This window comes from Myotis nattereri (assembly GCF_964212035.1).
Source record: "Myotis nattereri genome assembly, chromosome: 10".
Classification (NCBI taxonomy): Eukaryota; Metazoa; Chordata; class Mammalia; order Chiroptera; family Vespertilionidae; genus Myotis; species Myotis nattereri.
This window is the reverse complement of record NC_138085.1, coordinates 20,316,875-20,340,918: the sequence shown is the minus strand read 5'-3', so window position 1 is coordinate 20,340,918 and position 24,044 is coordinate 20,316,875. Positions and strand designations below refer to the sequence as shown.

Genomic DNA, 24,044 nt, shown 5'->3' with positions numbered 1-24,044 from the left:
GTTCGATTCCCAATCAGGGCACATACCTAAGTTGTCAGTTCAGTCCCCGGTCAGGGCGTGTACAGGAAGCAACTGATCAACGATTCTCTCTCTAAAACTCAATAAAAAGACCATACAGATAGCTCAGTTACATTTGAATTCAAGATAAATAATTACCATGTTTTTTAAAATTCTCGTGGAAGGATATGTTTTCTCTTAATTAATGTCAGAAAAAGCAGAATGGAGAGAGAGAGAGAGACAGAGAGAGACAGAGAGAGAGAGAAACATCCATCGGTTGCCTCTGGTATGATCAAATCTGCAATCTTTTGATGTACAGGACTTTGTCCAACCAACTGAGTGAGGGCAATAATGACCAATTCTTTAAGGCATAAGTCCTATGCAATATTTGGAACACATTTGGGCATATGATATTTTACCTGGCAACTCTGTCATTGATTTCTGATAAAAATAATAGTTTCAAACTTAGTTGAAAAATTTGATGAGGTAAAGGGTCTGCTGGGTAGAGCAGTTTCAGGAGAGGCACTTGGTAACTTTGCAGCATTAGTTTAACCCTACGTCAGTCTCTCTGCCATCTAAGTTCACCTCCTTTCCTTTCCTGGACCACAGAACCTTCAACCCCCAACATCCCCCAACTCAGCGCACCGATTCCCTTGCTTGGGGCACTCACAGTGGTTCACAGTTGAAGCTGCCTGAGGGACACTGACCATGTCTCCGTTGGTAAATTATTTAATTCTGGGGGGTGTATTCTATAAAAGTAATTAATGTCCCATTCGATCAACTGTACGGTATCACTGCAGAGTGTCCTTCGGGAACAATTATCCTTTTAAGCAGAATTTTTTTGAAGCAACCAGTCTGTGTTCAGCACTATATCAGAGTCTCTGCCCTCAGGAACGGCTGAGTCATAAAGTTTAGTTGGGGACAACAGCCAACTACACCTGTGCACAGGGTACAGACTCAGGGTGTGTACCAGGAGGCAGTGTGAGGAGGTCACCTTCTGTGTCAGGCGCCCAGGGAACCTGATTATGACCACTGGTGCCCTTGACCTTCTCCAGGGCCACTTCCTTCTTGGTCTCCCCACCCTCTGCCTTCCAAGACCCTCTCAAGGCTGAATCCAGCGGCAGGGTTCCCACCGAGGAGAAATGACCGAGAAGACCTCATGAGCACGTTTCCCTGGCACAAGGGAAAGAGACTGAGCACTGGTTAGGAGCCCCCGGTGGGAACACTTGGGTGAATAAAGTCCTGAAATCACACCCCTGGAGCAGGCTCACGCAGCTCCCACTGGGAACATGTCCACCAGTAAGTGGGGGTCACTTGTGTCCGTGGTGACGGTCATCCTGAGAAAACACTCAGTCCAGGAAGGCCAACAAGGAGTGCTGTGTCGTCACAGTGGCAGCTCTGATGGAGGCACAAGCGAGTTAGGGGATTCATTAAACAGCTATTAACCAATCCTTGCCAAGCACCTCCTACCTACCAGCCAGGGCGTGAGGAACCACAAAGGCACCTCCTTGCTCACAACGGGATCCGGATATAGTAACACGTGGGCACAATAAGCTAATTTGAGAGGAGAGAAATGAAAATTGCCTGGGTACTGAGGCCTGAGTTCCCAGAGGAGGTTGATTTGGTGCTGAGTTGTCACACCAGCCTAGGTGCACGATTCCATGAAACAGACAAAAGAGCTCCCAACCAAAGCTGTAAAGACACTTGCTGAGTCCCAGAGCTGGTGAAGGACCGAACTGAGTCCAAATCCAGTGCCACATGCACATAATTTGATGATGATGAGTGTGTGTGAGTGCACACGCATGTGTGTGGTGGGAGGTTAGGATGGCCAACAGTGCTGGTTTGCCTGGAGTTGATGGGTTTTCTGGAACATGGGACTTTCAAGGCTAAAATCAGGAAAGTTAAAGGGGAACTTTCTGAACGAGTCCAGGTGAGCTGGCCACCTGAGCTGGGCATTATCCCTTCCAGGAGGTATTTGAAAACCTGCGAGGACAGTTTTCTTCTCTCCCCTCTCCCTCCCGCCTCACTCTCTTTCTTTTGTTGCCACATGCTGGGGGTGAGTTGGCCATCACTGATATTTTGTGTTGGGGCAAAGGATGCTAAACATTGTGCAGTTTGCACTGGGAAGGATGGCCCCACCGAGTGAAGCACAGATGCCTGAAGGGATACACTCTATATACATTTTAATGTGCTAATTGATGTAATAGACATTTTACAAACCTCCTCCCGAGTTAGCCTTTGTCAGCTTTTCAACCCGGAAATGTGTTTCCCCCCAAAGATCAGGCAGCCATCCCTTAGAAATATAAACCTCTAGGAAGGAAGTGCCCATGTCCCTGATGCTGTGGCATCTGCTTCTCATAGAAATAATAATTTCTTTGTTAATCCTCACTGGAGGGTATGTTTTCCATTAATTTTTAGACAGAATGGAAGGGAGAGGGAGAGACAGAGAGAAACATTGATGTGAGAGAGACACATCGATTGGTTGCCTCCTACACGTGCCCTGACCGGGGCCGGGATGGAGCCTGCGACCCAGGTACATGTCCTTGACTGGAATCGAACCCAGGTCCCTTCAGTCTGAGGGCCAATACTCTATCCATTGAGCTCTATCTGGCTGGGGCTTTTCCTTAAATTTTGAAAATTAAGTTAATTTAAATGTATTTAGTCTCTGCTAATAGTTGTTTTTGATGAAACCTACTCTTTATTTTTCTTTTGAAGTGCTTCTGCTCTTTCTTTCTCTCCTTTCTTTCTTTCTTTCTTTCTTTCTTTCTTTCTTTCTTTCTTTCTTTCTTCTTTCCTAGAGTCCTGGTGCAGGAATTCATGCACAGGTGGAGTCCCTCAGGGTGGCCTTCAGGGATCTTGAAACCCACAGTCCAATGATGCCTGCTGCTCCCGCTTATCCTGGCCTTGCTGTGCCTGCTGTGGGATCCCACCACTGCAATGGTGCTCACCAGTGTGAGCCGTGCGTCTGGTGCCCATCCCAAGGGGGGTGGCTGGGATGCGATTGGCCCTCCGGGCAGGTGGTGGGACACCCTTGCCAGCAGGGGATCTGGATCCATCCCACTGATGTTTGTGCAGGTTGTAGGGTGCCTGATGGCTGCTTTTATATCATTTCTTCCTTGTAGAGTGTCTAAAGAGGGAAGCGGCCGCAGTGCTGAGGCCGACTTCCAGGAGGCCAGCAGTGCTGTCAGGATCGTGCTGGCAGTGCCAGTCCATTGGTGCCTGGCCTGTTCTCCAGAGATTGGACCTGCAGGACCACTGAGGGAGTGAGTGGCTGCTGCCAGGCTGGTGGACTGGGCTGCAGGGATGGGTCAGTCAGCTGAGCGGCACTCCCATTGCGGGAGCACACTCATCACCAGGGAGCAGCTCCGCGTTGAGTGTCTGCCCCCTGGGGGTCAGTGCGCATCATAGTGACCTGTCAACTTGTCGTTCAGTTGCTTAGGCTTTTATATATATATACTAGAGGCCCAGTGCACAAAAATTTGTGCACTTGGGGGAGAGGTGGTCCCTCAGCCTGGCCTGTGCCCTCTCGCAGTCTGGGACCCCTCGGGAGATAACGACCTGCTGGCTTAGGCCTGCTCCCGGGTGGCAGAGGGCAGGCCCAATCCCTAGGTGCAGCCCCTGGTTGTGCTCAGAGCAGGGCTTATTGGGGAGTTGGGGCGCCTTCCCCTGTCACGAACAGAGCAGGGAGGATAGGGAGGTTGTGGCCCCGCCCCCTGTCACACACAGAGCCGCAGGGTGATCAGGGGGTTGGGGTGCTGCCCCCAGTCATGCTGATCCCGGTGCCGGGAGGCCTCGTGTCTCCGCTGATCCAGGTCCTGGGAGGCATATTACCCTTTTACTATATAGGTTAGAGGCCTGGTGCACTGGTGGGGGCTGGCTGGTTTGCCCTGAAGGGTGTCCTGGATCAGGGTGGGGGTCCCCACTGGGGTGCCTGGCCAGCCTGGGTGAGGGGCTGATGGCTGTTTGCAGCTGGTCACACCCCCTTCAGGGTGGGGGTCCCCACTGGGGTGCCTGGCCAGTCTGGGTGAGGGGCTGAGGGCTGTTTTCAGGCTGGCAGGTGACTGAAGCTCCCAACTGCTCCTTTTTTTCTTTTTTTAAACTTATTCTGGGCCAGCTTTAGCTCTGAGGCTTGGCTCCAGCTCTGAGGCCTCGGCTGCTAAAAGCAGGTATCTGATTTGTTTGGGTTCTATAATTGAAACACTGTTTCAACTCCAGCTCTGAGATCCCGGCTGGCTGAGAGCAGGTTTCTGGTGTTTTGTTTAGCTTCTATATTTGTAACAATGTTTCAAACTGCAAGCTCAGAGGCCGGCAGCGGCAGGTGGGGAAGGTTGGAGTCCTCCGTCACTGAAGCAACAAGCAAGTCTCACGTTCGCTTCAAGCTGCCTGGCTTCCGGCCGCCATCTTGGCTGGCAGTTAATTTGCATATCGCCCTGATTAGCCAATTGGAAGGGTAGCAGAGGTACAGCTAATTACCATGTATCTCTTTTATTAGATAGGATACCACAATTGTTATCACATTCCTCTGCTGATGAGTGTTTGGAGTGTTTCAATATCAGGCATTATGAATAAATTGAGTTACTATAAACATTCTTGTGCAAGTATTTTGGGAAATACTTTTTTTTCCCATTTCTCTTGGATAAATACCCAGGAATAGAATTTTTAGGTCACAGGATAGCTGCATGTTTACTTTGATAAGAAACTGCTAAACAGTTCTCCAAAGCAATGATACCATTTCACAGTGCAACCAGGAACATGTGAAAGTTCCATTTGCTTCATATTCTCACCAACATCTGATATAGCCAGGCTTTGATTTTAGCCTTCTTAGAGAGTGTGATGTGCTATGTCATTGTGGTTTTAATTTGTATTTCCCTTATGTCTAATTATGCTCAGCACCTTTTCATGAGCTTTCCCACCATTTGTATACCTTCTTTTTCTGACATGTTGGTTAAATATTTGACACTGGAAGACCAGTGTCGTCACTGTATGAGGAGTCATCAGCAGGCTCTGGCATTCGCCCACCAGATAATAGACTAAACCCAAGATGAGACAAGCACTCAGCAGTTCAAGCCAGGCATTGGAATATCTTGAGGTGAAATAAACTTTCTAGTGAAATTTTGTGGAAGGGCTTTCCCCCCGCTTTTTTGTTTTAAAAAAATATTTTTATTGATTTCAGAGAGGAAGGGAGAGGGAGAGAGAGAGAGAGAGAGAGAGAGAGAGAGAGAGAGAGAGAGATCAATGATGAGAGAGAATCATGGATCAGCTGCCTCCTGCACGCCCCTTACTGGGGACCAAGCCAGCAACCCTGGCATGTGCCCTTGACCGGAATAAAACCTGGGACCTTTCAGTTCTCAGGCCGACACTCTATCCACCGAGCCAAACCAGCTAGGGCGAGGGCTCCCCTTTTGCCTCCCCTTAGCCATTGTTACCAAAGTGCCTGGCCATGTATTCTTCAGCAGCTCCCTAACTCTCTGGGTTTCTAAGTGGTGAGGAGATGCTTGGGTTGCGTGTGGCTATTTCTGTTGTTGCCCCTTTTCTCTCCCCACCAGGCAGGCTGCAGAGTCCCAGCAACAGCCCTTCTCGTCCTGCCACACTCGTTCCGCCTGGAGTGAGCCTTCACTTATTACTTCCTGTCCTATCAGTCAACTCTTCACTGTTTTTCCTGGAGCCCCATGGATAAGTAAACAAGCAGATAAATCAGCAAGACTCTAAGCCATCAGGACCCAAGTGCAACCCCATTATAGTAATAACTGGCATCTGTATGAGGCTTTGCAGTTTATAATACGCCTTTACACATATAATTTATCTTTATCGTCAAAACAAAGTCACGGGCATCATAATCATGCCCGTCTTACAGATGAGGCAAACCAAGGCTCAGAGAGATTAAATGAACTGTCTGTCACTGAGATGTTCGGTGACAGGCAGTGCGCACAATAATGACTCCCCTAGACTGTGTGACCACGCTCAGCCCAAACTATGAGAACAGAAACCAGAACCTGGATCTGAGAGTCTCCTGACAATTATGATGTAAAAGGAATCTGGATTTGCAATTTATTATATTTTCCAGCCATTTACATTATTTGGGGAAATTTTGAGGCTACCCTTGACACATGCCAAGTTAAACATTTTTATTGGCAGTGCTCATATCTCCCATGACTCACCCAGCCTGTAACTATGTCTGAGACTAACAAGCAAGCAAACAACAACTCTTCCTTTAAAAAAAATAAATAGTTTTACTGGTTTCAGAGAGGAAGGGAGAGGGAGAGAGATAGAAACATCAATGATGAGAGAATTATTGATTGGCTGCCTCCTGCACGCCCCACACTGGGGATCATGTCCGCAGCCTGGGTATGTGCCCTGACGGGGAATCAAACCATGACCTCCTGGTTCATAGGTCAAGGCTCAACCACCAAGCCACACGGGCCGGGCAAACAACACCTCTTTCTTATTGTTGTTGACAGTATTAAAATGATTGATAACCAAAGTCTCCAACTTAAATGCCAGGTCTTCTACTATTTGCCACCTGCAAGAGAGGGAAATCATAGGGAAATTTACAGGATGACTTGCACAGCATTTGTGATTTTGATGAGAAGTAAAATGCAATCTGAGTTTCCATGAAAAAAAAACAGTAAAAACTGTAATGCAGACTCAATCTGTACTCAAGCCCCTCTGTTCCACTTCCAATATTTATTCCCTCGTCTGGGCCCAGGACACACTTGACTCCTCAGTAGATTGTTGGAGCCAGAGGAGACCTTAGAAGTGGTCTGCTCTCTCCAGCTTTTTAATTCTACGGATGGAGAAGTGAGGCCCAGCCTGGTGACCTGCCCGGGGTCCCTCAGCTGGGCGGTGGCAGAGCTGAGACTGCACGCTGGATCTCCAGACTTCCAGGCCAGGTTCTTCCTGCCACACCTGTTTTGGTGAGACTGACCCAGACACGTTGTGTTTGTGGAAGCTGCATACATCTTGGCTGAAGGTCTCTTGCTGAGGCTCTTTAGTTGTCAGGGATGATGGGGTCCTCACCAAGAAGGCCAGGAATCACAAAAGGATTATGCCTCACCAGAGGCTACCAGACAATTGCTATATCAAAAAGACTTAGAGGCAGACAGTTGATGGGAGGGGGCAGGAGGCACAGAGGACTGGTCATAGAGTTTCATGTGGACAGCAAGCATATCTCTTGCATGTGGACTGTATTTTTATTTGGGGAACTTGAGGGACTGATGGAGATTATAGCAGGTGACAAGGTCCCCTCAAGCCCCTCCTGGCAACATCAATAAACTCACATGCATAGTCACTCTTGGTATTCCTGGGGGGAGACAGAATTATTCAGTAAATGCCTTATAGATGTAAACAAATTTCTGAGATGCGGATGTGATAGTGCCCACACTTAGCCATCCACTGGGTCAGTAGATTGTAGGTGAGAGTTAGGCTTTAGAGTGCAACACACCAGGGTTCAGACGCAGGCTACTGCCACTGTCCCACCAGGCCGACTGTACCCGTCAATGCATGAGAGCTACCATTATTATTGGTGGAAAAGATATAAAGGGACAAAAAGCCACTGTGGGCTCAGTTGGCTCACATTCATTTGTGTTTAAAAATCACAACAGCACCTACAAATCCTGGAATGACTGGGAAGTACGTGTGACTGAAATTATTCAGACAGTAGTCAATGCTTTGTGTGAAAATGGATGGATTTGAGCCTGTTGCAATCATTACTCTGCAGTCATTGGTCCAAATTGCTGCTCTATTGGATATAGCGAAGGGGCATGGATTGGGGGATCTTACGGACCTGGGTTCAAGTCCGGATTGGCCATGTCCTGATAGTGCCATCTTTGGCAAGTTACTGAACTTCTCTGAGTCTCCATTTCCTCGTCTCTAAAATAAGGGATAATGGCTACCTCAACGGCTTGTTGGAGGATTAAATAATATAATGTCCATAGGAGTGTGTGTATTCTCACAATTTGGGCAAAGCTTAATTATCTACATCAGTTTGAAAACAATTATTCAATTATTTAAGTGGCAGAGGGCCTGGACAGGTAAGACTTTTATACCAAAAGAACGTTCAGCCATAACCGGTTTGGCTCAGTGGATAGAGCATTGGCCTGCGGACTGAAAGGTCCCAGGTTCGATTCCGGTCAAGGGCATGTACCTGGGTTGCGGACATATCCCCAGTAGGGGGTATGCAGGAGGCAGCTGATCGATGTTTCTCTCTCATCGATGTTTCTAACTCTCTATCCCTCTCCCTTCCTCTCTCTAAAAAAATCAATAAAATATATTTAAAAAAAAAAGAACGTTCAGATAACCCCACTGCCTGAGAACAGCAGAGGAATACAGTATCTTCACACTCGACAGTACTTTTTTTTTTAAAATTTTTTTATTGATTTTTTACAGAGAGGAAGGGAGAGAGACAGAGAACTAGAAACATCGATGAGAGAGAAACATCGATCAGCCGCCTCCTGCACATCTCCCACTGGGGATGTGCCCACAACCCAGGTACATGCCCTTGACCGGAATCGAACCTAGGACCTTTCAGTCCGCAGGCCGACACTCTATCCACTGAGCCAAACCGGTTTCGGCTGACAGTACTTTCAATCTACTTTTATTACTTTTATCCTCTAGGGACACCTAGGGACAGCTCAGCCCCTGCCTAGTATTTCCCCATTAATTCTTCCTCCAGTCTTTCTTCTCCCTTTCTCATTGTCCTGGGAGCCCCATACAAGTGGCCCAATTCACCTGGACTGGGGTGGGCCATGGGCACAGCATCAATATGATGTTGCCATTGTCATCGGTGAAAGCGCATGTGTTCCTGAGCGCTACCTTGGAGCAGCTGGACTCGTGCAAAACCCTTTATTAAAGGGCAATCTGTTCTACAGAGAGAAAGGCAGGAGGGCAGAAGGAAATGCAGAGAGGCAGTTCAGAGAGCCGCTTCGTGAGGGTATGTTCTCCTACGAGAGATGGTTGACTTGTTGCCAGGAGCCCGGAAAGCTGTTTGACTCAGGGTCTTCATTTCCCCCGCTCAGCCTCCCTCAGACCTCTCTTCACTTGGTGGATGTGTGGGAGGACTGTGTCGTCTCAGAAATGTCTCAGCTTGTGGAAGGACCCAGGTCCCTCTCCTTCCTCCCCGATGGGAAATGTGCTCTGCCCATTTCAAGAACGTTCCTTGCATTTCCTGTCCCTGGGCTGCACAGTGTGCTTCGGCTCTTCCTTTGGACATAGCATGAGGAAAGACACTCCATCCTCGAAGAAACTTTCATCCCTGGCCAAATACTGTTTCCCCACTTCCTCAGAGTTTGGGAATGAGGCTACTTCCTGACTTTGTATTGATCTCCCAAGAGCTAGCCACTCTTGGATCTCTTTGTTGGAGGTAAAATTGGGGCAAGGGGCCAAGTTCACATATGGAGATTATGTGATATATTGGTGCGGGGATCGTATGATGATGGAATGAAGAACGAAGAGCAGGAGGCTGAGCATTTCCAGTAAACAACCAATCCAGGAATGAGCGTTGCTAGCATTTCCTGTTTAGTTATCTTTTTTAGGCTAATTATCTGTTTCTTGTTCTCAAATTTAGACGTTGCTAGCCTAGCACAATTTTAGGTACCCAGAAACAATCCACCAAATATATGTTTCCAGTACAACCTGGGGGTTCTTTAGATTATTTAATTAATAGTGGTTAATAAAAGCTTTGAAATCCTTATATTAAAAGGGTCACCTAAGTCCAAAGGACTATTATAATCAGGTTTAATGAGGTCAGTGGTTTAAAGAGAGGGCTTTAAACCATATATAAAGCACCTCCAGTGATCAGTGGTACGGAATGAAGGTAGGAAGAGGCAGGTGAGTCTACATGCTGGTGTTGAGAAGTTCCTCACGGTGGTTGAGCCACACTGAAGTCCACTCAGATTGGCGCCAGTTGCTCAGCGATCTGATGAATGGATTCTGGAATTGTTAAGCCTATGTTACAGGACAAAAGCCACCGCTTTGTCAAAGATTGACGTGCAGGTTGCTGTTGAATACAGAAGACGGCAAACAGAGAGGGGAGATTTTCTCTGCTGACCCAAGATGGCTGGCACTAAACCAGGTACACCAGGTCAGTGCCAGCCTTCTTGGGTCAGCTGCCTTTTGAATAAAACTAAGAGTAGAGTTGATAGAGAAAGAAATGGAGCACAGCAAACCTGCGTCATAATCTCTAATTCTTCTCTCAGTGGTTTCTCTTGTTTTCTAAGGAGATACCAGAACGGGGACAAAATTACGGTGTGACTAAGCCTGGAGATGAGATGGGAGTGTGCGTGTGGGTCACATGTAATTAAGATGTTCACAGACTCATGTCAATGTGAAATGGAAATAAGTTTAGTTGGGAGTTGATGCTTAGGAAAAAGAGTGATCCACTGAACCATAACACGGAGTCTATGAGAATAATGTCTTGGAACTGGAAAAAGGGTATTGAATTAGGAATGACTCTGAACTTCTAAAAAATCAAAGAAGTTCTATTTGAGGAACTTTCAAGTTTTAAAATTAACCAGGTTTTTCTTTCAAATCATAACAGGTGCTGTAGGATAAGATTTACCACCATGTTATCCTCTGTCCTGTTCGGGGGACTCGTTGCCCTCATTGGTGAGTAAGTCATCAGTGACACTTAGCACTGTTTGTAGGATGTCCAGGAAAACATCCAGGGCGGTTGTGAACCTGAGGGCAGTACCTTCATGCAGTGGAGGAGTGGGCTCTCCTCTGACAGCCTGGCCATTAATCAACTGCTTATTGTTTCAATGACAAGTGTATCCTGCTTGCCAAGCAGGTGACGGTGAGATCAATGGGAATTTATCGGACAGCACTTTGGGAGGCAAGGCACCTGAAGAGAAAATGGTCGAGGCGCTAAATACGAAATAAGAATTAAATGAGCCTTTATAGAAACAATTCACCTGGGAGGAGTTTAAGAGGCAGAGTTCACATCTAGTCAGGATATTGAAACTACCAGTAGAAAGGCTTTTTTTTTTTTTTTTAGGTGGGGGTCGTGATAGGTGAAGAATGCTTGGTGTTTAAATAGAAGAGCTCACTGGATGGGAAGAAAGATGTTAGTAAGGTCACAGAGGCAGAAATGCAGGAAAAGTACTTGGGATGCAGTTAGCAGGTCAGTGTAACCAGAATAGAGAGATTTCTGTGGGGAAGGCTGGAACCGTAGGCTGGTGAGATGGTAAGGGACCTTGAAGAAGAACAGATTGAAACTTCAGCCTGAAAAAAATGAAAAGCTGTTGTAAACAATGTTCAAGCTGCCTTTAATTAATAAAGTAAACTGAGAAGAAAGTGTTTCTAAAGTGTTTAATTCTAAATCGAAAAATGTTCGTGTTTAATTCTAAATTTGGAAAAAATGATGCTACTGAGACGCGACAATGTCCAGTTATGGTCAAAGGGAGGGGAACACAGTTTTACATTTTTACTCCTTTAATTGACAGGTGGGAGCAGAGTTATAGAGCCCAGTAGACTAATTATGAGCTACCACACCAGCTGTGTTTAACTGACAGGTGACTCCAGTATAATTAAGAAGGGCCTAAAGGGTTTCGATGCTGCACAGGTAGTGTAAAGCCAATGTCATACGTATTTCAATCACCTTAAAGCAGTGGTTCCCAAACTTCCCTATGCAGAAGAGTCTGCTGGGAATGCTGGCTAAAGTGCAGGTTCTTTGTCCTTATACCTAGATTCTGGCTCAATAGACCTACTATGACGAGCCTGAGATAGGCTCCCCTCCCCCCGCAAACATAACAAGGAACACTTTATTGCTGTCGTCACGGGAAACTCCAAGGGCTTTAGGAGCTCTGTTGATGAAGAGAAAATGTATATTTCTTTTAAATCACAATAATCCAAGACTTTTACGATTTCTTCCTGAACCACTCAGTACTAAGATGACTTAAAACTAATACGAGTGAGTTTATTTTCATGGTCCTTGACACCTGCTGGACTCTGGAGCAGGCGCTGTCAGCAGGAATGCGTGGTGGTGCCTTGTATCTGCCTCCTGAAGTCCTGTTCACCATCTCCAGAGGCTCAGCTTCTGGAGATGCTGAAGGGTATGTTCCCAGGAAGAGTGAGAGAGGTGTGGAGTCCGGGCTGGTGACATCAAATCTTGGCCCATCTTGTTCTGGCTTCAGAGAAATAACACAATTGCTAATGAGTTTGATGCCATTGTGTGCAGTTTCTGTCTCTTGAACTCTCTCATGTCAGAGCTCTTATTCCTGGTCTTGTTTTTACTCTAAAGGCACATTGGGTTCTCATTTTCTCTGGACATGGAATCTAGATCTTTGATTTTTAAGCCAAATTTGGATTCTTGACTCTGGAACCCCAATCTCTGTAGCAAGTTACTATCTGGAATCAATCCCAGGAAAAGGGTCGTTGGCAAATGCCATGGTGAAGATGTGTAATCAGGAGGAAGTGTAACTGGTACGACACTTTTTAAACGTCTCCACCGGGTGATCTTGGTCTTGGCTTGCTTCTAAGTCCTCTTCGGGTTTTTATATTTTCTGGACTCGGTGCCTACATCTTCTGTCTTCAAATCTGGATTCTAGACTCCTCAGCGTTGATTTCTAAAACACAGTTTGGTTTAGTAGCATGACCTGGGTAAGGTTTTTGGCTGAAAGCTTTGATGAGGATTTTTAATTGATCTTCTGTGAATTGGATGCATCTTCACCTACAATTAATTGCTATGGTCTGGTTTGGAGAATTGTCTTGGGCCATGTTGGAAGCGAGTCTTGAAATCTCAGCCTTCAACCAGACCAAGATATGCATTTAAAAAAATGTATCTTTATTGTTGAAAGTAGTACAGCTGTCCCCTCTTTTTCCTCATTGACCCCTCCACCCTCTATGCCTTCACCACATAATTGTCTGTATTCATGGGTTATACATATATGCATGTAAATTCTTTGGTTCATCTCTCTCCACCCACCCATCCCTGCCTTCCCTTTGAGATTCATCAGTCTGTTCTATGCTTCTATGTGTTTGAACCTATTTTGTTTATCAGTTTATTTTGTTTATTAGATTCCACATGAATGAGATTGTGTGATACTTGTCTTTCTCTGACTGGCTTAACATAATACTCTCCAGGTCTCTCCATGCTGCCTCAAAGGGTAAGAGATCTTTCTTTTTTATAGCTGTGTAGTATTCCATGGTGTAAATGTACCACAGCTTTTTTTATCCACTCATCAACTGATGGGTATTTGGGCTGTTTCCAGATCTTGGCTATTGTAAGTTGCGTAGCTATGAACATAGGGGTGCATGCATTCTTTCTGATTGGTGTTTCAGATTTCTTGAGATATATTCCTAGAAGTGGGATTACTGGATCAAATGGCAGTTTCATATTTCATTATTTGAGAAAACTCCATACTGTCTTCCATAGTGGCTGCACCAATCTGCATTCCCACCAGCAGTGTACTAGGGTTCACTTTTTTCCACATCCTTGCCAGCACTTATCATTTGTTGATGCTAACCAATTTGACAGGTGTGAGGTGATACCTCATTGTCATTTTAATTTGCATCTCTCTGATAATTAGTGACTTTGAGCATTTTTTCATACATCCCTTGGCCATCTGTATGTTCACTTTAGAGAAGTGTCTATTTAGGGCCTTTGCCCATTTTTTAATTGAATTGTTTGTCTTCTTTTTGTTAAGTTGTATGACTTCCTTATATATTTTGGATATTTGCCCCTTACCAGATGTATCATTGACAAATATGTTCTCCCATACAGTGGGCTGCTTTGTCATTTTGTTGATGGTTTCTTTAGTTGTGCAGAAGCTTTTTATTTTGATGTAGTCCATTTGTTTATTTTCTCCTTTGTTTTTCTTGCCCTAGGACAGTGGTTGGCAAACTCATTAGACAACAGAGCCAAATATCAACAGTACAACAATTGAAATTTCTTTTGAGAGCCAAATTTTTTAAACTTAAACTATATAGGTAGGTACATTGTTATTAACTTAATTAGGGTACTCCTAAGGCTTAGGAAGAGCCACATTCAAGGGAACAAAGAGCCGCATGTGGCTCACGAGCTGCAGTTTGCCGACCACGGCCCTAGGAGATGTATCCACAAACGTATTGCTACAAGAGATGTCTGAGATTTTGCTGCTTATGGTTTCTTCTAAGATTTTTATGATTTCACGACTTACATTTAAGCCTTTTATCCATTTTAAGTTTATTCTTGTGTAAGTTGATGGTCTAGTTTCATTTTTTTTCCATGTATCTGTCCAATTTTCTCAACACTATTTATTGAAGAGACTGTCTTGACTTCATTGTGTGCCCTTACCTCTTTTGTCAAATATTAATTGACCATAATGGTTTGGGTCAATTTTTGGGTTCTCTGTTTTGTTCCATTGATCTATATGCCTGCTCTTGTGCCAGTTCCAGGCTGTTTTGATTACAGTGGCTTTGTAGTGTAAATTGATATCTGGTATTGTGATCCTTCCAACTTTGTTCTTCTTTCTCAAGATTGCTGTGGCGACTTGAGGTCTTTTTCTGTTCCATATCAATTTTTGGAGTATTTGTTCTAAATCTGTGAAATATGCCATTGGTATTTTAATAGGGATTGCATTGAATCTATAGGTTGCTTTAGGTAATATAGACATTGTAATGATGTTATTTCTACCAATCCATGAACATGGTATATACACTTGTTTATATCTTCTATCTCTTTTTTCAACATCCTGTAGTTTTCTGATTATAGGTGTTTTAGCTCCTTGGTTAAGTTTATTCCTAAGTATCTTACTTTTTTTGTTGCAATGGTAAATGGGATTGTTTGTTTAATTTCTCTTTCTAAGGCTTCATTATTGGCATATAAAAATTTGACCCCTGGACGGTTTTGCTCAGTGGATAGAGCGTTAGCCCATGGACTGAAGGGTCCCAGGTTCATTTCCGGTCAGGGGTACATGCCTCGGTTGCAGGCTCGATTCCTGGTCCTGGCTGGTGTGTGTGGGGGAGGCAGCCAATTGACGTGTCTCTCTCACATTGATGTTTCGCTCGCTGTCTCTCCCCTTTCCTTCCACTCTCTCCAAAAAGTCAATGGGAAAATATTCTCGAGTGAGGATTAACAACAACAAAAATGCTATCAATTTCTGGGTGTTGATTTTGTATCCTGCTATATTGCCAAATTCACTTATGAAATCTAGTAGGGTTTTTTGGTGGAGTTTTTAGAGTTTTCAATGTACAATATCTGTCATCTGCAAATAATGAGAGTTTTACTTCCTCCTTTTCAATTTGGATGCCTTTTTATGTTTCCTTCTTCTCTGATCACTGTGGCTATGTTGAATACTATGTTGAATAAGTGGTGAAAGCAGACATCCCTGCCTTGTTCCTGTTTTTAGGGAAAATGGCTTTAGTTTTTGTCCATTGAGTATGATGTGGGCTGTAGGTTTGTCATATATGGTCTTTATTATGTTGAGGTATGATCCCTCTACTCCCACTTTGCTGAAGTTTTTATCAAAGATAAGTGCTAGATTTTGTCAAATGTGTTTTCTGCATCTATTGATATGATCATGTGATTTTTTTCTTTCAATTTGTTTACGTGATATATCACATTTATTGATTTGTGAGTATTGTACCAGCCTTGCATCCCTGAAAGAAATCCCACTTGGTCCCAGTGTATGATCTTTTCATTGTATTGCTGGATCCAATTTGCTAATATTTTGTTGCGGATTTTAGCATCTATGTTCATCAAGGATATTAGTCTGTAATTCTCTTTATTTGCAGTGTCTTTATCTGGTTTTGGAATTAGGGTAATGCTGGCCTCATAAAAAGAGCTTGGAAGTGTTCCTTCCTCTGGGATTTTTTTTGAATAGTTTGAGGAGGATATGTGTTAGTTCTTCTTTGACTATTTGGTAAAACTCCCCTGTGAAACTGTCCAGACCAGGGCTTTTGTTTGCTCGGAGATTTTTGATTACTGCTTCAATTTCCTCAGTTGTTATTGACCTAGTCAGGTTTTCAGATTCTTCCTGATTCAGTTTTGGAAGATTGCATTTTTCTAGGAATTTGTCCATTTCATCCACATAGTCCATCTTGTTGGCATTTAGTTATTCATATTATTTTCTTATAATTCTTTGTATTTTTGTGGTGTCAGTTGTTAATTCATGGTTTTCCTTTCTGATTTTATTTATTTGGGTTCTCTCTCTTTGTTTCTTGATGAGTCTGGCTAAAGGTTCATCATCATGTTTATCTTTTTAAAGAACCAGCTCTTGGTTTCATTGATCTTTTATATTGTTTTTTCAGTCTCTGTCATTTATTTCTGCGCTGATCTTTATTATTTCCTTTTTTCTGCTTACTCAGGGACTTTCTTATTGTTCTTGTTCTAATTCTTTAAGTTGTAGGGTTAGCTAGTTGATTCAAAATTTTTCTATAGGTAGACCTGTAGTGCTATGCACTTCCCTCTCATGACTGCTTTCACTGTGCCTCATATATTTTGGGTTGTTGTGTATTTGTTTTCATTTGTTTCCAGGAAGTTTTTTTTTATTTCTTTCTTTATCTTATCCATAACCTATTCATTATTTAATAACATGGTATTTAGCCTCCATGTGTTTGAATGTTTTTTGAGTGTTTTTACTGTAGCTGATTTCTAATTTCATGCCATTGTGATTCAAGAAGATGATTGATCTGATTTCAATCTTGAACTTGTAGAGACTTGTTTTGTGTACTAACATGTGGTCTATCTTTGAGAATGACTCATGTGCACTTGAGAAGATTGTATATTCTGCAGCCTTGGGGTGAAGTGTTCTGTAAATGTTAATTAAATTCATCTGATTTAGTGTGTCATTGAGTCAGTTTCCTTGTTGGTTATGTCTGGAAGATATATCTAGTGACATCAGTGGGGTGGTGAAGTCCCCTACTATGACTGTATTGCTGTCAATCTCTCCCTTAAAGTCCTCCAGAAGTTTATTTTATATACGTAGGTGCTCCTATATTGGGTACAAACATGTTTACCAGGGTTATATTCTGTAGTGACTTTTGTTGTCTCTTGTGATGGCCTTCATTTTGAAGTCTGTTTTGTCAGATATGAGTTTGCTATTCCAGCTTTTATTTTGTTTCCATTTGCATGGAAAAAATTTTCCCATCCCTTCACTCTCATCCTGTGTGAGTCTTTTGTTCTGAGGTGGGTCTCTTGTAGACAGCATATAGTTGAGTCATGTTTTCTTATCCACTCAGCCACCCTATGTCTTTTGATTAGAGCATTTAATCCATTTACATTTAAGGTTATTATTAATAGGTACTTATTTATTGCCACTTTTGTTCTTTATGCCTATATTTCTCTCTCTCTCTCTTTCTCTCTCTCTCTCTATATATGTATATATATATATCTTATTATTATTATTACATTAGCCCTTTAACATTTCTTACAGTGCTGGTTTGGTGGTGATAAACTTCAGTCTGCACCCCCAGCCCCCACACCTCAATTGCACATGTGATGGGTGTCATAGGAATTCATCCATTTAGTCACTCACATATATTTCCCATACACACTGTAGGCACAGGATGCTACCCTGAGGGCAGGGTGGAGAGCCGAGATGGTGGTTCCTGCTCTCTGTATCCCAGTGGAACCCATGCTGCTCAGAGAGGCATATTGGCTTTGCTGGTTCTGCTGCTTTCATGAGCGGGATAGGCTTTCTCAGTGTCCCGAGTTTACTTGCTAGCTCACTGTCGGACTGTGGGTCCATTTATGATTCCTTTCTTGCCTGTGTGCAGATGTGAGAGAGCAGACTGTGACTGTATTTTTCTTTTGATGAGTTTTTCTTTTTAAAAAATTAAGGTGTTTTAAAAACTTACTTTAGAGTTGCTTTGTTTTCCTTTTAAAATAAATATCGGTAAGGATGAGCTCCATCGTTTGTGTGCCAAATTCTAAGAGTCTCTCTATACTGTCAAGTTGATCAGAACTAGGCCGATGGCCTATGGTGAATGGATAAAATCCACCTCTCTGTTGAAAACTCATTTATAACACCAAGTGAAACAACAGTTTTTTTTACGTCAAACATTTTAAGAAATATAATTTCCAGAACAAATATTTGTAGCCTTAAGGTACAACTCAATAATCCTAGGAACTATTAGAATAAACTTCAACTTACCGAAAAGCTCTTTTTCTCCTTTAGTAAATAGATTTGAACAGTCTCTGGATGTAAAGTATAGCAAAGAATCTTGTAATAACTATGTATGATGTCAGAAGGGTACTAGATTTATCAGATGATCATGTGGTACGTTATATAAACGTCTAACCACTATGTTGTACACCTGAAACCAATATAATATAGCATATCAACTGCAATTAAAAAATAAATTTTTTAAAAAAATATATTTTATTGATTTTTTACAGAGAGGAAGGGAGAGGGATAGAGAGTTAGAAACATCCATGAGAGAGAAACATCGATCAGCTGCCTCCTGCACAGCCCCTACTGGGGATGTGCCCACAACCAAGGTACATGCCCTTGACCAGAATCGAACCTGGGACCCTTCAGTCCGCAGGCTGACGCTCTATCCACTGAGCCAAACCGGTTAGGGCAATCAAAATGTTTTAAAAAAATAAAGAAAACTTAAAACTAACCAACTAAATAGACTTGGATAGAAACTCACTTCATATGACAAAAAAAATGTAAAAATAGATTTAAGTTACATTTTCATGGTAAGTTAAATTTTATTTCCAATTAGATCTAGATAGAAATTCAACTGCTCAGCAACATGATATAAAAATAAATATGTTAAGTTAATGGTATCCTTTTTTCTTCTTTCACTAAACAAAGGCTATTGTTAATCCCAGTGCTTACATCCACAGAAGTATTTGTGTCAGAAGTACCTTAAAATTTCTCTCAAAGTTCCAGCTTAAAATACAGTAGCAATTCTGTCTGACCTAGATTGCACTAAATGGTTTTGAGATCTTGCACAATGTTTAGAATTGTGTTGTATTATACTTTTATAGGTTGGAGTAGAGTGGGAAGGGGGAGTCTTCTGTTTTGTCTGATGAGCTATTCTAGGGTCCTGAGGAGGTCCTTGGGGAGAACTAAGTCTATAGCTTTTCCTTAGGTTTAATAATGTTCATTATAGCAACTCAAGCAATATTTTCTTACTGGCTTTGTGTGAATTATCATCCCCCGCCCCCCTCTCCAGGCACTTCCAGGGGCTCTTATCCTTTTAGTCACTCAGCCAGCCCTTACCTGCACCCCCACCTGTACCGTGGCTGCTATGGCGACATCATGACCATGGAGACTCCTGGGACTGCCTGTGATATAACCAGGTTGATTAACTGCGGTAAGTGAAAAGCAAAGCAAACATTTGGCTTGTCCCTTTTCATCATTTCCAGATTCTTTCTTAGAAAAATAGCTTCATTTTGAAAAAGTATAATCATCATTATAGTATTAATGTCGAAATTAAAAATGAGAAGAAAACAAAATTCTGACCAACCTAACATACTACTTATTTGCCCCCCCCGCCCCATTATTTCCAAACTTGTCCAGATGTTGGTTTCTACATATTGAAATGATTGCCTAAATAAGATATTAAATTCAGGCTTTGCCTTTTTGTTTGCTGTCGTGTTGCTGCCTGTTAGAGCAGGAACATGGTAAGCAAGTCTCTTGTTCTTTGTATGTCTTCACTTTTGTAACTCTTGCAAAAGTCTTCTTCCTGTTATCTCAGTGCCAGAGCGTCAGAGCTAGAAGCAACTAGGTCAGCGAATCCTGCCTTCCCAATTTACAGACCAGAAACCGAGGCTCCGCAAAGGGGAGACTTCCGCAGGGCCTGGAGCTGAGTAGTGGCCGACCAGACTCAAACTTAGGTTGGCTAACTTCTAGACTAAGGATCTCCCCAATGCAGCAGTGTGGCAGGAAACAGAAAAACGAGGGGGAAAAACAGACATGGTATCTGTCTGAGGTGGTGGACCTTTCTGTGTTTATAGAATCAAAGGTTAAAACATGTCCTAGTGCCCTGGCCGGTATGCTCAGTGGTTAGAGCACTGGCCTGCATCTCAAAAAGTGGTGGCTCAGCTCCCAGTCAAGGGCATGTACCTGGGTGCAGGTTAGAACCCCACCACGGTCAGGGTGTGCAGGAGGCAACCAGTCAATGTGTCTTTCTCACATCGATATTCTTCCTTCTCTTCTCTTCTCTTCTCTTCTCTTCTCTTCTCTTCTCTTCTCGTCTCGTCTTGTCTCTTCTATTCTCTTCTCTCTCTCTCTCTCTCTCCCTCCCTCTCTCCTCTCCCTCCTCTTTCTTTCCCCACTTCTTCCTTCCCTCCCACTCTCTCTAAAAATCAATGGGAAAAATATCCTCCAGTGAGGACTGACAAAACAAAACAAAACACCACAAAAAACCCCACCGTGTCTTAGAATGACTATCCCAAGCTGTGAGGTGCAGTCATGAGCTATGGCTAACTTATCTGAAAAAGATTCTCTTCTGGATTAGAGGAAACAATTTATTTTCCATCCACTTAGGGATTCGTGGTTCTGAAATGTTTGCTGAAATGGATTTGAGGGCCTTAAAGCCGTACCAGACTCTGATCAAAGAAGTTGGGCGGAGGCATTGCGTGGACCCCGCCCTCATTGCAGCCATCATCTCCAGAGAAAGCCACGGCGGAGCTGTCCTGCGGGACGGCTGGGACCACAGGGGCCTGAAATTTGGCCTGATGCAGGTACTTAGCTGGCAACTTTCGATTAGCCCCACTTCATCCCTCCCTGCAGAAGCTCAACCCACACTGCAAGCTGCTTGCAGTATTTCGAGGCTTCAAAACGCCCTGGTACTTTAGCACAATTTGTACTGTGATTCTTGTAATGCAGCTTTGGTATTTTATTTGAGATTTCTCAGTTCTTGGATAACTATAAGAAAGTATTCTATCAGTTTCATAACTACAATGTGCAATAAATAATACACAATGTACTTACATTGAGAAAATCTTATAAAGGGCATTTATACTGGGGTTCATGAAGTTGTCAATTTCACCCATGTGGATCAAAACACTATTATCAATCCCCACGTAACCCAACTTGTTCCTTCTTTCTTTATTTTTTTAAAATATATTTTTATTGATTTCAGATAGGAAGGGAGAGGGAAAGATAGAAACATCAATGATGAGAGAGAATCATGGATCGGCTGCCTCCTGCACACCCCCTACTGGGGATCGAGCCAGCAACCTGGGCATGTGCTCTTGCCCAGAATGAACCTGGGACCCTTCAGTCCGCAGGCTGATGCTCTATCCACTGAGCCACACCGGCGAGGGCCCAACTTGTTCTTTAGACAAATTGGAAGAAGAAGATCCAAATGACCTGGATATCTGTTTCCAGGTTCAACTTTATATGGTCTGTAGAAACCCAGACTTTTAGCCTCCCAGTTAGAAACAAATTTGTATTTTGACTGAAAACATGTAGACTTTGGGAGCTAATGGTTTGAAACAACTTTTCCATTTGTTTATGTACGTACGTGTGCTGTGAGAGTGCTGACTAAAACCGGGCCACATCCACTCCTCCCAAATCTTACTTTGCTTCTCTGACTCTTGTTCCTGTGAAGAAAGCACTGCAGTGGGGGGAAAGGGCAGGGAAGGCCAGTGAACCTGAGCATAAAAGGGAGAACTCAGGAACAGCAGAAAAACGCGTTTCTTCATTCAGATGCTGCCACTGCTATTTGAATTTTCTAGCTTGATAAAAAAATGTATTACCCTGTTGGCACCTGGGACAGCAAAGAGCACCTTCTGCAGGCTGTTGGGATTCTGACGGACAGAATTAAGGCAATCCAGAGAAAATTCCCCATGTGGAGTGTGGACCAACACCTCAAAGGTAGGCCAGATCGTGGTGGTTTGTTTAAAAGAGCTGAGTGAGACTCCTGCAGACCAGACGTATGGTGGCCTCCCGGGGAGCGTGCCCACGGGGTCAGCGTGGCCTGGGAGGAGCTGTGGAAAGTGCTCTCGGAGCCCCTGCGTTACTGAGCGGTCTTCCTTCCCCGCTTTCCTTTCCCTCCTGCCAGATGTTGGGGTTCTGATTATACCTCTCGCTGGTTATCGAGCCATGGAGGGATGCCTTGCAAGTGAATGCAGTAGTTTGAAAGAATATGCTTGCCTTGCTCTGGTAGGCTTCTTTCCTGATGCAAGAATTAACCAATTTCTGAATTGTTTGAACAAAATTTTACTCTGTGAGGTTTCCCAGCGACACCAGGGCTTCAGGTACTATGAGATGTCCAAGTGGAGATCCGTGCCTGGCTGATCACAGACCATGACCCAGACGGAATTAAGTCACTAGCTTCCACTGGAAATTTGCTCTTTTTTCTACATTTCCTGTCTCTGTGAAAGGCGCCATCGTATGTCCAGTCATCTCTAGTGTTTTCTGAGGCTCTCTGGTTCCTTCTCTCTTCACCTCCAACCATACCAATTCTTATTAAGTCTATCTTCTATAAGCCCATGGTCTGTACCTACCAGTACTTCTTGTCTTCAACACGTGGTGGCCTAATTTAGAATAAACAGTTTCTATTTTCTGTTTCAAGATCCGTGAAGGCAGGGATCAGAGGCTTTTTTCTCTGGACATAAGAGTGGAGCACACTTATGTTAAACACATAATTAACTATTAAAGATTCTAGGTTTAATACACATATGCACAGACATGCTTATTATACACATAACCCTTCCAAGAAATGATGAACTCTGGGTAGCATTGTGCACTCTGCTCTCAGTGTGGCACAAATCCTGGCACATAGTAGGTGCTTAAAAATGTTTATTGAATGAATAAATGAGTGAATAAATGAGTGGATTATTAAATGACTGAGAGAATATAATGAGCATTCTCATACTGAAGATTTGCTGGGAATCTAGTTTTGTAGACCTGAACTACATAAGACTTTTTTTTTTTATTGCTTAAAGTAATACAAAGGGTATTACATATGTGTCCATATTTTCCCCCCCCCCCCCCCCCCGCCCTAGACAGTCCCCTAGACTCCCCTATCCCCCAGTGTCTTATGCCCATTGGTTAGGCTTATATGCATGCATACAAGTCCTTTGGTTGATCTCTTACCCCCCTACCTCCTACCCCCCAACCCTCCCCGGCCTTCCCGCTGCAGTTTGACAATCTGTTTGAGGCAGCTCTGCCTCTGTATCTATTATTGTTCAAAAGTTTATAATGGTCTCTATTATCCATGAATGAGTGAGATCATGTGGTATTTTTCCTTCATTGACTGGCTTATTTCACTTAGCATAATGCTCTCCAGTTCCATCCATGCCGTTGCAAATGGTAAGAGTTCCTTCCTTTTTAGAGCAACTACATAAGACTTTTTAAGCAAGAAAATAAAAGTATTTTAAAAAGAGAGAGAAGGAAAGCTACTTGGGTTTTCCCCAGTGGTTTTTGAGGTAGCACGTCCTTTTAGGAGGGGAGGGAGGGAGAAGGAGGGTCTGGGACTGCCTACTTTGGAAGATTTGCCTGGAGGGCTGACATCCTGGGAATGGTCATATCTTATTCTTGCGGAAAGTTAACATTTCAATCTGAACCTCTGTGTTTCATTTCAGGTGGTATCTTGGCCTTTAAGTCAGGAGTCGAAGCCATTGCCACCCCCTTGGACATAGAGGCTGACTTGGTCAATGACATTCTCGCCCGAGCTCAGTTCTATAGGAGACACGGCTTCTAGGCAAAGCGCTGCACGTGGGCCAGGTTGGCAGGTGCTCAGCTGGCCCCCTTCGCAGGGTTTGGTATGATGTGTTGTGCCAACACTGGCAGAGGAATGGTTGCAACTATGACAGAAAACTCACTTCCCAACTTTTAAAATGCAAACAGGCATTAAAAAATAAAACCTGCCCAGTTCTCAATATGGTTCCTATGAAATGTGCCTAGCCAGATTCATAATTATTTTGTAGTAAAAGTGAACATCTCGGAAAATGGTGTCTATCTATCTCAGTGAGGCCTCATTTGAGCCCATGTTGTCAATGCCCACCGACTCTCTGTCTTACCAGAACTGCTCACAGAAGAGAGTCTGACCCGAGCCTTCGTCCTGTTCCTAGTATCAGCCCAAGCCACTAGGGCTTTGCTTGTGAGAAAAGCCTGAATCAGCAGCCAGTCAACCTGTGGGACGATGGAGAAGCTCGGGATGGAATT

The 24,044-nt window shown here is 43.6% G+C and overlaps 1 protein-coding gene across 1 annotated transcript; it reads left to right on the top strand.

Annotated features, from left to right (window-relative positions):
* Window positions 1-10,556: 10,556 nt before the first annotated feature.
* On the top strand, window positions 10,557-23,580 carry LYG2 (lysozyme g2; the record flags this gene model as incomplete). The annotated part of the gene is made up of 5 exons (XM_081101571.1): window positions 10,557-10,599; window positions 19,099-19,239; window positions 20,415-20,611; window positions 21,611-21,749; window positions 23,462-23,580. The coding sequence occupies 5 exons, from the start codon at window positions 10,557-10,559 to the stop codon at window positions 23,578-23,580; spliced, it is 639 nt and encodes a 212-aa protein (XP_080957697.1).
* Between the last annotated feature and the right edge of the window lie 464 nt (window positions 23,581-24,044).